Genomic DNA, 11,936 nt, shown 5'->3' on the forward strand with positions numbered 1-11,936 from the left:
AAAATAACGTAGACATAAATAAATTTAAAATGTTCATTTGCTTACGTCTTGTTTAAGTTTTTTTGTGTGTCGTAGTTTGAAACATGTTAATGACAACAACAGTTAATGACACACAGAAAAATATAAGGCATAAGCAGTAATCAGCTATTCAGAATAGAGAAGACAGTAACGTAAGAAATAGCAAATTCAAAATGTTGATTTGCTTATTACTTATATTTTACTATTTATATTTTTTTGTATATTATTGGCTTTAAACTGGATAAACATTGATGAATATTATAAGATGCGATGGCGCAACATTATGATAGAATTACCAATGACAAAAGTATGCTTGATACATATTGGAATGTACACTACGCAAATCAATGTAATGTATATGTTAAATATAAACGTCTGTAACTAAAGTAATTGATATTTCAGTTGAAAAGAATACTATTATGTAGCTCGTGCACAGACAGCGAATGATAAATAATCAATCAGATGATAGAGGATTATTAATAGAATAAAGACTTTAGAAATTAATATGCTTAATATTAATATGAATAGATACTAATTCTAAATGAGACAGAATTATGTTAATGTAATAGCAACGATGTAGATTTTATTTGGCATAATTAGCAATTATTTTATGAATAAGCGTTAAAAATAATCTCCATAAATTACATGATTTTACATTTTTATTAAAAGTTTTCATTTTGTCGCTTACAGTTAGATTTATATCTCTCAATGTATTTTAAAAATATAAACGCTTCTATATTTATAGTTGTATTTTAAAACATTGTAATAAAAAAAGTTGAAATAAGATTTATATCCTCGTTAATATATATCTATTCGTTTCATTTTGTTTTAGATTCAAATCCATCCACTGTCATCTGTTTCCACATATTCCTTATTGCCCGCACAGATGATGAAGATCGCATACGATAAATGAAGAACAAACTAGAAAAACACTGATCTCTCGCTGTTAGGGATAAAATGTTTATTTTCAATGAAAAATGGAAGATCGATGTACGGTAAGCAGCATAATTGAGTTAATAACAAGATATTTTCGAATAGATATTTTCAAAAATATTTTGTTTATTTTTCAAATAGATGATTTTCGAAGATATTTTGTTCATTTTTAATATATTTTACATATCTTTAATATATTTTACAAGTTTGTCCGATTTTACCAAGGAGGAAATTATTGATCGATTCATATTAATGAAATTGATCTAACTCTAATCAATTAATCAAAACTCTAAAATATTTTTTAATCCTAGGTGTACACACTTGTTTTTTGCCCCTTAGATGTACACTCTGGAGTTCCATTCATATTTATTACCGTAAAAATGGATATATTTCAATTAATTTTTTTTCGATGGAGAATTAATCAAGGAACAAGCCCCATAATGTGTAAAAATCGATAGAATTAAGGAACTTCGAGAAATATAGGTTCAAAGAAAAACAAAAATTAGAAACGTGAAAAAATTTAACACTTTTTTTAATCATATCTTTTTTGTTTAGATTTGAAAATTTCTTGAAAATTCTGAAAGAGCATTGAAATATAAAAAAAAAATTTGGCGATCCGATATTTTTATTTTTTCAACAAAATTGCAAGCAGTAAAAATGGAGAATTTTCTATTTTTCATGTTTTGTACGATTTGCGGGATAGTATAAAATGTTTGATTTTTACATCAGAAACTTTTGTTATAATCAATATATGATTTTTAATGTATTAGTATATTGGTTCGCTAATATATGTAATAAATTATTAATGTTTAAAAACATTTAAAAATTATAGTAATATAAATACAGATAGAAAAATGAAACAAATTCTTATGAAAATGCATATACAATGTTATTTATTCGAAAAAAAAATTCATATTATCTGTGACAAAAAATTTATATTATGTATGACAATATTGTTACATTGTCTATGCAATGAGTACAATTTTATATATTTGTGCAAACTGTGTCTTTTTATCTCTCTCCCGGAGACAAAATCCGCAACAACTTTTTTTTGAAAGCTTAATATCCTCTAATACTTGCATGTTTTCGACGGTGCTGTCTACTCTTAGCCACCATTTCTAACATAATTCGAACTGACCTGCGCAGAGTTTTCATGGACAGATGCAAAAATGATTTCATAAGATCTATTGCCAAGTCCTCCAAGAAGTTCGCGTGACTTTTTTGCTCGTTTTGAGCATTAAGTAAATATAAGATACAGTTATTTATACCTGGCTAGCATGCCAAAAAAAAGTAAAGGCCAGCGATGCGTATCTTGTGTAACACTGTATTCGTGGCACATTTGATCAAATGTCGGTGCTTCCTTTCATGGAATTATAAAAAGCAATCATTTCAGGCTTTCCCGTGTCAATATCATATGTTTCAGATTTATGTAATGTCGACAAAAGTAAAACAATTTTATTTTTTAGAGCTTTACAAAAAGAGTATAATCTTGATTGTTTGCATAAGCAAATCGCGCAGATGCCTCCTTTGAGATTTTAAAAATTTCTGAAATCTCCGTTTGGTTTTTTCGAATTGTACCAACCAGCGTCAAAGAATATAAAGTTTTTAATTGCTCGGCAATTTTAATTGAAGTAAACCAATTGTCACATTATGTTATGTTTCTGTTGTTACCGTAAATTGGCTCCGAAAGAGTACGAACATAATAACTAGGAATTGATTCAAATGGTTCTTGGTTTGATACGGGACCTACATATGGCAATGCATTTATCATATATGAAATTTCTGCATCGTTCATCACTATAACTATTTAAATTCCACATTTATCGGGTTTAGAGCGCAAATATGAAAAGTACAACGTTCTCGAAAACCGAACAACTTGCTTGTCGATCGTACATTTCTGAGATGGGGTATAATATTGTTTACAGTTTACCAAACATTTGAGATTTTGCGAATCGGTGCTAATTTGTCGACTTGCCTACGTTCAACACGAGTTGTTTTATCAATAAATCTAATCGTCATTAGTAAAAACACAAATCTATTACGCGATATTGTTGCTTGATAAATCGACAAGGAATGCTCCACAATTATTTGTGTTGTTATAACCAGCATCGTGCACATCAGCAAAATACAAAAGCCAAATAAACACTTTCAATTCACATAAATTTACATCGTGCGTGTACGATTATTCTTGGATATTTCCGCGTTTCAATGCTATTTCTGCATTTGTATACATTACAAATCAACAAATATCTAGTATTTCATCAGTCATCAGTAACGACCACGATTCTACAGGATTAGTGACTGTGGTAGCAATGTCTTTCCCTCCAGGTAAATGAATTACTAGACGTTCCATTAAATGTCATTCCCTACTTTCACTATTGTTGTCCATTTGTATCGGTTCTTGCCGTAGATTATTTTTGGCAAGCATATGTTCGTTTTGCGTCTCTTTAGGAGCTTCTGGCTCATCGAATTCGAAATTATCATTGAATTGTTCTCCGAATCTGTTACATTATCAGTTTCTCCTGGTCAATCACTTTCCGAAGCTGTATATAAACATTCTTCTTCGGCTGCTCAAACTTCTCCGCTTTGGGATGAGATCGGAGCATCTTTTGAATCTCCGTGCCGCTTCGTGTTTTTGCACGCGTCTCTATATTCTCTTTATTTCAATTATAAAAAACGTTATTAATTTACTCGGGTGAACTTTATTGTTGTACGTGGGTTCCGATTTTGCAACTGTATAATTACTAATATTATTTTTAATGAATACCTTACATTAGAAACATAAAACAAATTTGAAAAAGTACTCACCTTGAAAAAGTTATAAATTTGACGCACTGGGGTTTCGGGGACTCCAAGTTCACTTTAAATATTTACTATTCGATAGTTCAGCGGCAAATGGTGCATTGAACTGCCACGTCTACATGCTAAGAAAGCCCCAAACATTTTTACGTCAATGTCCTAACTCTCTTACTTCCAATTTCAGAAATGCTAACCTTAGAAAATTTCGCTAGGGTCTTAGGGTGCACCTAGAGTTAAGTTTATCCTAATCTGTTATTACTTATCCATTTTAAGACAACGGATGTATGGAATGCTGTACATATTATTCATTTATCCATTTTTATTACATTAATGCATATATGCATCTAGATATGTAATATATTAATGAAATTATCACATATCCGTTACCTCATAAAAAAATTGATCATTCACCGACCTGATGCGCAACAACGGTGTTACATCTGCAACGTCGCTATGATGATTCTATTCAAGAAGAATATAAAATTCAAATCAAAACAGAGCAGAAAAAATCAATTAATATTTTAAAAAATATTTAATCTAAATGTAAAGTTCTTTTAAAAATAATTTAATTTAATCTTATAATTTTCAAAATATTTAATTTTTATAAGCAGTGAATTTGTAATTTATCACATTTAGTTAGATGTTTATAAAAATAATTATACCTTTTTTTAAAAATACATATTTACAAAATAATTTTAAAATAATCCTTTTTAAATCATTAAAATAGACCGATTCAAAGATAAATAGAAAAAAGATACTGATGTTACGTAAGATACTGATGTTACATAAAAATGATATTTACCGCAAGATTGCTCTACCGGTTGTTTCTTCTAGATCTCCTTCTCCTCTTAGAATTAGGTTGACATCCTCTCGTACACTCGCGTAAAACATTTGCGAATAATATACTAATCGCGCGCGGACTAATCATTTATAAGTCTTTCACGCTACACTATGATATTTCACGTTTACAATACCCATGATAGAACTATTTCGATCAGTGGAATCAACACCACATGTCGAGTACTTGCGAAACACATGATGAATATCAAACAAGGGTTAAGCCTCACGCGAAAGAAGATAAAATCGATTGTATCGTGTCCATCACTTCTGGTTTACGCTTACATCACGTTTAACATTGACTCAATCATATGCTCTAATTATTAGTTCTAATGAGACATAAGTGGTGCTATATCACAAGCTATTTGAAGAAGCAGGTAGATGTGACAAGCGTCTCTAATAAGAGAAAAGTTGGTACCATTGCCGATTGTCTAATAATCTAGACAATTTAAATGATGGGATCCAACCCCTCACGAACTAGTTTAAAGGAAAAAACTTCTAGAGCTAGGCTCTGACCAAGTCATATTAAACGCGAGAATCATAGATGCTGGTAGATAAATACAGAGAAATGAGCATCCAGAGTTATACAACTTCTTTTTGGGTGACTCATCAGTGGATTTTTGTAACTCGTTATGCAATCATTATATGCTCATAATGATTGCAATAAGTCGAGTTACAGAATATATAGGTCGAGACGAATCCAACTCAATCGATCGCTTCTTACCGCTAAAGGCTGAACCATTCGCCAACAGACAGAGCGTGTCCTCAATTAATCGACAGCAACCGTATTCGCGCGATTTAGCAACCATAGTTGCTAAATCGCGCGAATACTGCACTATTACGAAGTGCGTGACATTACGCAGCATCACCTCATGCCTGGAACACTTGGGGTTGATGAGATCGTTGCAATGACCGCCGCGGAGGCCACATATAGCAACGTCTCAATGAGAGTTTCGCTTTCCTGTTGAAACATCCAAGATATGATTCCATCGTCAAACTAGAATGCCATCGAATGGGTTTTGTGAAAATTGAATTAAACAGAATTTTTATAATTTGAAAAGTTTATTAATCTGATAACTTTAATGATACTCTCAAAGCAAACGCGCGTTCCGTCGCGCTATCCCCAACAGGATCTTCAAAAATAAAAAAAAAGTCTTGTTGCCGTTTGTGTGCCTGGATTTTTACATCTTTAAAGCTTACAAATCTGCACTGTACGGGCGAGTGAGATTGTCCATCCGGACGAGACAGCATAATTTGGAATCGAACTTTACAATAAGTTTGTTCAATTAGTCAATTATGCTAAGTCTTATTCGGATGGATATATGTAGATTTTTAAAGCTCAGATTTGTACATCATCTAAATATTACCAAAGTATCCTTTATTCCTATATGTCGAATTTTAATATATTACTTATAGATACTACAAAGCATTCATATTATTAAATATTGTTAAGTATTACAGATTGAAAAGAAGGGTTTTTAACTATCGGCCGATTATAAGAACGAATGAATATCGCTCCAATGTTTATGTTCGGTCATTGTGAAGAGATTCTGCTCAAAAATGATGTAAGTTAACTTCCCATACTTATATAATATATTTAATTATATTTTATTATTTTTGGAATAGAAAATTTACTTAGAAATTTTTTTCCTCGAATACGTTTTCGAATAAGTTCCGTGTGAATGTAATAAGATGTTTATGATTAATAGGATTCGAATATAAACATTCTTCGATATGTTTTATGACAGTTTGAATATATTGTTGACACATGAATAAATGACTGAAATAAACGTTAAATTCAATTTATCAGTTGGAGGAGAGATATTTTTTATAGTCATTGCACAAGATGTTGTCGGCCTCATACGACATATTTCAAAATTAGAAGCTGTCAACATTATTTTTCTCAATGATAGTTATAATTCGCTATCACTTTGCTTTCTAATATTGCGTTCAATTTCTTTCCAATTTTTCCCGTTTTTTTCAACAATTCTTCTATATGCTTTTATTTTAATTGTTGGATATCAGGAGATATATCTAGCTTTTGCAAGATTAAGATCAGTAATAATTATCTGTTCCTACGTTTTTTTCTAAATTTCTTGGGTTTTCCACCTATTTTGCGAGATTCTCTGGTTCGAGCTGTTTTTATTTGTCGTTGCCTTTTCAGATTCTCGGTAGAAGGAACATTACTACATACATTTTTATGAAATTCAGTGAGAACTTGTTGCGTATTATGCTGAATAACAGCTGCCACAATTTTGGTATTATAAGAATCTCGCGCACCATAAAATACGCGCATCAATCTCTGCGCAGATCACCGAATGAAATGATTCTATTAAATTGTTTGTTACATTGAGCAACAAACTATCGGCACTTAAATATGTGATTGCATTCTGTATTTTGGGGTAAAAACCGTACAATTTCAGATACGGAACATAATTTTTCTTATTCGTATCAGTGACGTTTTTATATATACGATCACGTTCTTTACATCGTTTGCGTTCACCAAAGATATGGCTAGGAATATTTATTATATCTTTTCGTAATAGCTAGACAATGACAGCTGAGATTGCCTCTGTTCTCTTCTGCATTCAATTAATCGTAATATTTCGTTTTTAATTTTTAAAATATTGTTTTTCACAATATATTTGTATAAAATTACTATTTCTATGCAACTTTGGTTCTGTCGTCTCTGTGACTGTTTTTAATTTTTTGCATAAATTTCGAAGCAAATGATTTGTGCATTCTACTTTTCGCACTGTTATCATGTACTCTTGATTCGGATTATTATTTATAATGATAAACTGACACACATTGCTGTCGCCATCGGCAGGGAAGATTCTAAAAATCAGTTCATGCATTTCAATCCTTCTACATTTAAATCCTTCTGCAATAGCATCACTTTGCATGCGGGTAGAACTAATTACGATCAAAATTTTTGTAATTTTATGATTTTTTGCTTTAAGACTTTTTTGTTCTGCCATGTGGTATGTCGTGCAAAATTTGTTGCGAATGCCAACAAAGAGAACTTTCTTTGTGCGATAACCGATTATAATTCCAACTCCGGAAAGTGAATTATAGGCAGTGCCATACGATTTCTTCGCCCAACTACCATCCGCTACAATGATTATATACGCACGATTGTTGATTTCATTTCTTTCTAAAGCGAGTGGCTTTTCAAATTGTTCTGCCATTTTCATACTTTTAATAGCTGTTTTTTCAAATTCATCGAATACTATTTTTCGATATTGGATATAAGTTTTCTTGGACATACATTTGCAGCTGCATATACCTCTTCTTCTATTTGAGCAAAACCAATCCCAGTAGTGATGATTCCAGCTGTAATAGCCGTGTTGATGTTCATATTTTTAGAATCTGTGGGTGATGCCAATCAAATGTTAGCATCTTTTTTTACCAAATTTGCATTTGTAATAGAACTGCGAACTTGAACTCGCCAATACGGCGAGTATTTTCAATCATCAAAGTCCCACCCAAATAATTACGCAAATAATTACGAAATACTGCAATTTTTTTATGAAAGAAAGCAGCAAAATCTATGATGCCACTACTTTGAGGCTCATACTCTTGGATATGATCAGTATCTACAAGGCCTGTATCTTCTACAACAACATCTACACAGCTTGTCTTTTCAATGGTAAGAATATAGTTATCTATACATTTTTGTTCATTTATAATCTTATCCAACAGCTCGTGCTGATTTATTGGTATTGGCTTCGAGCACTGTATATCTTCAATATTGATCTTCGAATTTATCCAGGCCGTCAGTAATTTCACTGACCATTGATTGATTCGTATTCAGTATTTTCAGATATCCTTTTTTTTTCTTCAGTCAATATCTTCAACTTCTTCCTCCTGCAAAAAAATAAGATATTAATAAAACATTAAATTGATAAATAGTTTTGTAATTTTAACAATGTAATGAAATGTTAATAATTTATAAATAAAAAAATTTCTAGTTTCTGCAGTCTTCTGCTTATTGCATTATTATTAAAAATAAATTAATTATATCAATTACAAGAATTATATAATACCATGCTTGTAATATTTAATGTTACATATTTATAACAGCAAGCATTTTTTTATAATAAATGCTTGCCATTTAATAGTAGCCAACTCGATAAAAAGGGATTAATGCCTCTTTTTATTATCACTAGCCAGCCCACGATAAACGCTTCTGACATTTTGTTATTACTAGCCAGCTCATGATAAACATCTCTGGTATTTTGTTATTATTAGCCAGCCCACGAAATGCCTCTGGCATTTTATTATTACTAGCTAACCCACGATAAACGCATTCATTATAACTAATCAATGTGCTGCTAACGATTATATCATTAACTACGATTATAAAAAATATATATATATATACATTTGCTATTTTTATGTCTTTACGAAAATATGCAAAGGCCTGCATTTTTATGTTTCATTTTTATGTTCTTATATAAGACATGGATATTTTACATACATTGAAGGATATTAAATAAAACAAATAAATAAAAATACTTGGATATAACCCAACCTTTGTGAAACATGTAAACAAAAATCATGCACAACCACGGAAGCAATAAGAAATAGTAAAATCAATTTTCGAATAAATCAATTCTTCAACATCACGTGAAAGTTAATATTAACAACCTCATACTTACTTTCAAAATACATGCAAGAATGAAATATAAATCATGTTTTGGATTAATAATTCTCTTTTATATTATGTTCATATTTTTATACAAAATAATAAGAAAAATCATATAATGTAAAGAAATTATATTTCGTTAAATTAAATGCGACATTGTAACCTTAAAAAATGATTTATCACAAATTAATTTTTCTCTTATTCGTTCCCTTCCCAAATCAGAATTTTTGTCCAAAACATGTTTCACATTATTTATTTTTCCAGATATTTTCATTCATTTCTTTATTTGGTCATCTTATAAACAAAGTGAGGCACTTATTTTAATTCGAATAATTAGAAAACAAAATATTTCATAATATAATTTTTACAAAATAGAAATTATATCTGAAGGAAATCAAATAATAAAATCAGGTTTTGCAAAAAAATTGATTTTTCAACATTAGATGAAGGTAATAGAAATTTATTAAAATGGAAAAATACGAATTTTTAATAACACGATTTCTTTAATCGTTATCTTGTATATGAAAGTATTTTAAGATACATTTATCAGACAAATTAGTACTTTACGAGATGTTTTTTATTTCGATGATCTGAAAACATTGAATTCTTCGAAAATTGATTTTATTTCTTCATTCAGACTAAACTTTTATTCGGAAAATTGTCTTATATAACTTTTTATCAAAATATTTAAGTATTTTTATTTATGCCTCACTATACACATTTAAGAACACAATTTCTAAAATATGTAATATTGTTATAAATATTCCTTTTATAATGTTATTTTAAATGGTGATATTTTTATGTTTTACATTTATAAACTAATTATGTGTTCAATTACTTTATTTTAGATATACAGAATGTAAATAAATATTATTATAAAAAAATAATAATTATACATCTAACATTAAAATTATTAAGAAAAAAATTCATAAATAATAAAAACATAATATTTCTAAAAAGTGATACATGTAACTATATACTATCTTTCGAATTTTTCTCATATTTGGAAATAATTAAATTTACAGAAATTCCTTCAAATCATTTCAGTGTATTGTTACAAATTTTTCTTTTTTTAAATGTTTATTTTTATAGAAATGTTAATATACATGTTTGGTAATAACTACACAGGCAAAAAAAAATGGTCCAATTTTAGTCAAATTTTTAATATCTTCAAATAGCAATAACTCAGTAAAAAATCATCGTAGCAAGTCGTTCAAAAAAAGATTTTAAACTTGAAATCTCTACTTTTCAGACCAATACTTTAAAAAACGATCGTACTGATATTGTGAAATTACATAAATGAAGATGTATAAAATCTCAAAATTTTTTACGAAATTTGCGAAGTTCCATGGCGCCAAAAATTAAAAATTGCACACAAATGGGATTTATTAGTTTTCGAAAGAGTGAATTCGAAACAGTCTTTATTTTTAATTTATGTTTTTATAAACCTTTGAATGATTTTTTTTTCACCATTGATAATGTTGAATTCAACGGTGAAAGATCAAACAAAAAAGATCGTTTTTACTTCACCATTGAATAATTCAGTGAAAAAAAATCATACAGAGGTCTATAAAAACACAAATTAAAGGTAAAGATTCGAAAATAAATTAAAAAAAATTATTAAAAAAGAACAAACAAAAAAGCGGAAGAAAGATGCAAAAGAAAAATGCGGAAAATAAGAAATATTGTCAATTACAATGTTCTTATGTTACTTATGTTATTAGAGAATATTAACTTGGTTTTTTAATATGTAAAAATTAAATTTTATACGTGTTTTATCAAAATATGTAATAGATTTTACTATTATAAGCTAAAAATAAACTAAAAAAATAAAAATTTTAAATATATTGCTTATAAAAAGGTCATTGAAAATCATTTTTATAGTTATAACCTCATAATGTTCAAACACTTCAGCTTCGTTCAACCATTAGGACACGTTTTGATTGTTTAAATACTAGAACTTTTACATAATTAAAAATTTTATTATATTTCTGTATAATAAAATCAATAAAAACAATTGTATATATGTTTTTTAAATAGTAAAAATATCAATTTATACGATAAATAGAAATTCTCAAGAATATTTTTTATATATTGAAAATATTAATAAATGGATATGTATTCTTAATCGTTCAATCACTGGGACATTTACCTTAACAGTATTTTTCCTAAAAAAAAATATAAAGTTATAATTAACAATAAAATTTGAAAAAGATGCTTTATCTTCCTGGTTTTCTTTTAATACTTTCAGATGTTGACTTGGTTTTATCTATTTATTTGTTTTGTTCTTGTGTAATAAGGGAAAGTGAGTGAATTGTGCGCACCTAAGGGAAATTTATTGTCCTGGAATGATTTTCCAAGTTCAAAATATAAGTATGGTATAAGTATGGAATAGAAATTATAAACATTCTTCTATTATGTATCGAACAGATTTTCATTCAATAGAATTGTATTTGGTAAAAAGGAAGAAACGGAAAAGCGAAAAAATTTCTCGCGCGTCGCATAATTGTGCGCATGGGTTGGATAATTATGCGCAAAGCTAAAGTCGTAGAAAATGAATGAATTATGGAACGTTGACAAAGAAATCAGAAAATATATTTATTACATTGCATATAAATATATATTAAATATATTTTAAACATATAAATTTAATATAACAAAAGAGATCTTTTTGTTTATTATTTACATTGAATAATTT

The 11,936-nt window shown here is 28.9% G+C and overlaps 1 protein-coding gene and 1 pseudogene across 1 annotated transcript in view; one reads left to right on the forward strand and one right to left on the reverse strand.

Annotated features, from left to right (window-relative positions):
* The window catches only part of LOC108695124 (fringe glycosyltransferase), a 118,672-nt gene extending 117,747 nt beyond the window's left edge, over window positions 1-925 (forward strand). The window contains exon 9 of the mRNA XM_018204884.1: window positions 851-925. Within this exon, the coding sequence (XP_018060373.1) occupies window positions 851-908 (58 nt within the window). The 3' untranslated portion in view covers window positions 909-925. The remainder of the gene's footprint in view (window positions 1-850) is intronic.
* Window positions 926-2,010: 1,085 nt separating this feature from the next.
* Window positions 2,011-3,060, reverse strand: LOC108694900 (annotated as a pseudogene).
* Between the last annotated feature and the right edge of the window lie 8,876 nt (window positions 3,061-11,936).

The sequence above is a fragment of the Atta colombica genome, unplaced genomic scaffold, assembly GCF_001594045.1.
Source record: "Atta colombica isolate Treedump-2 unplaced genomic scaffold, Acol1.0 scaffold126, whole genome shotgun sequence".
Classification (NCBI taxonomy): Eukaryota; Metazoa; Arthropoda; class Insecta; order Hymenoptera; family Formicidae; genus Atta; species Atta colombica.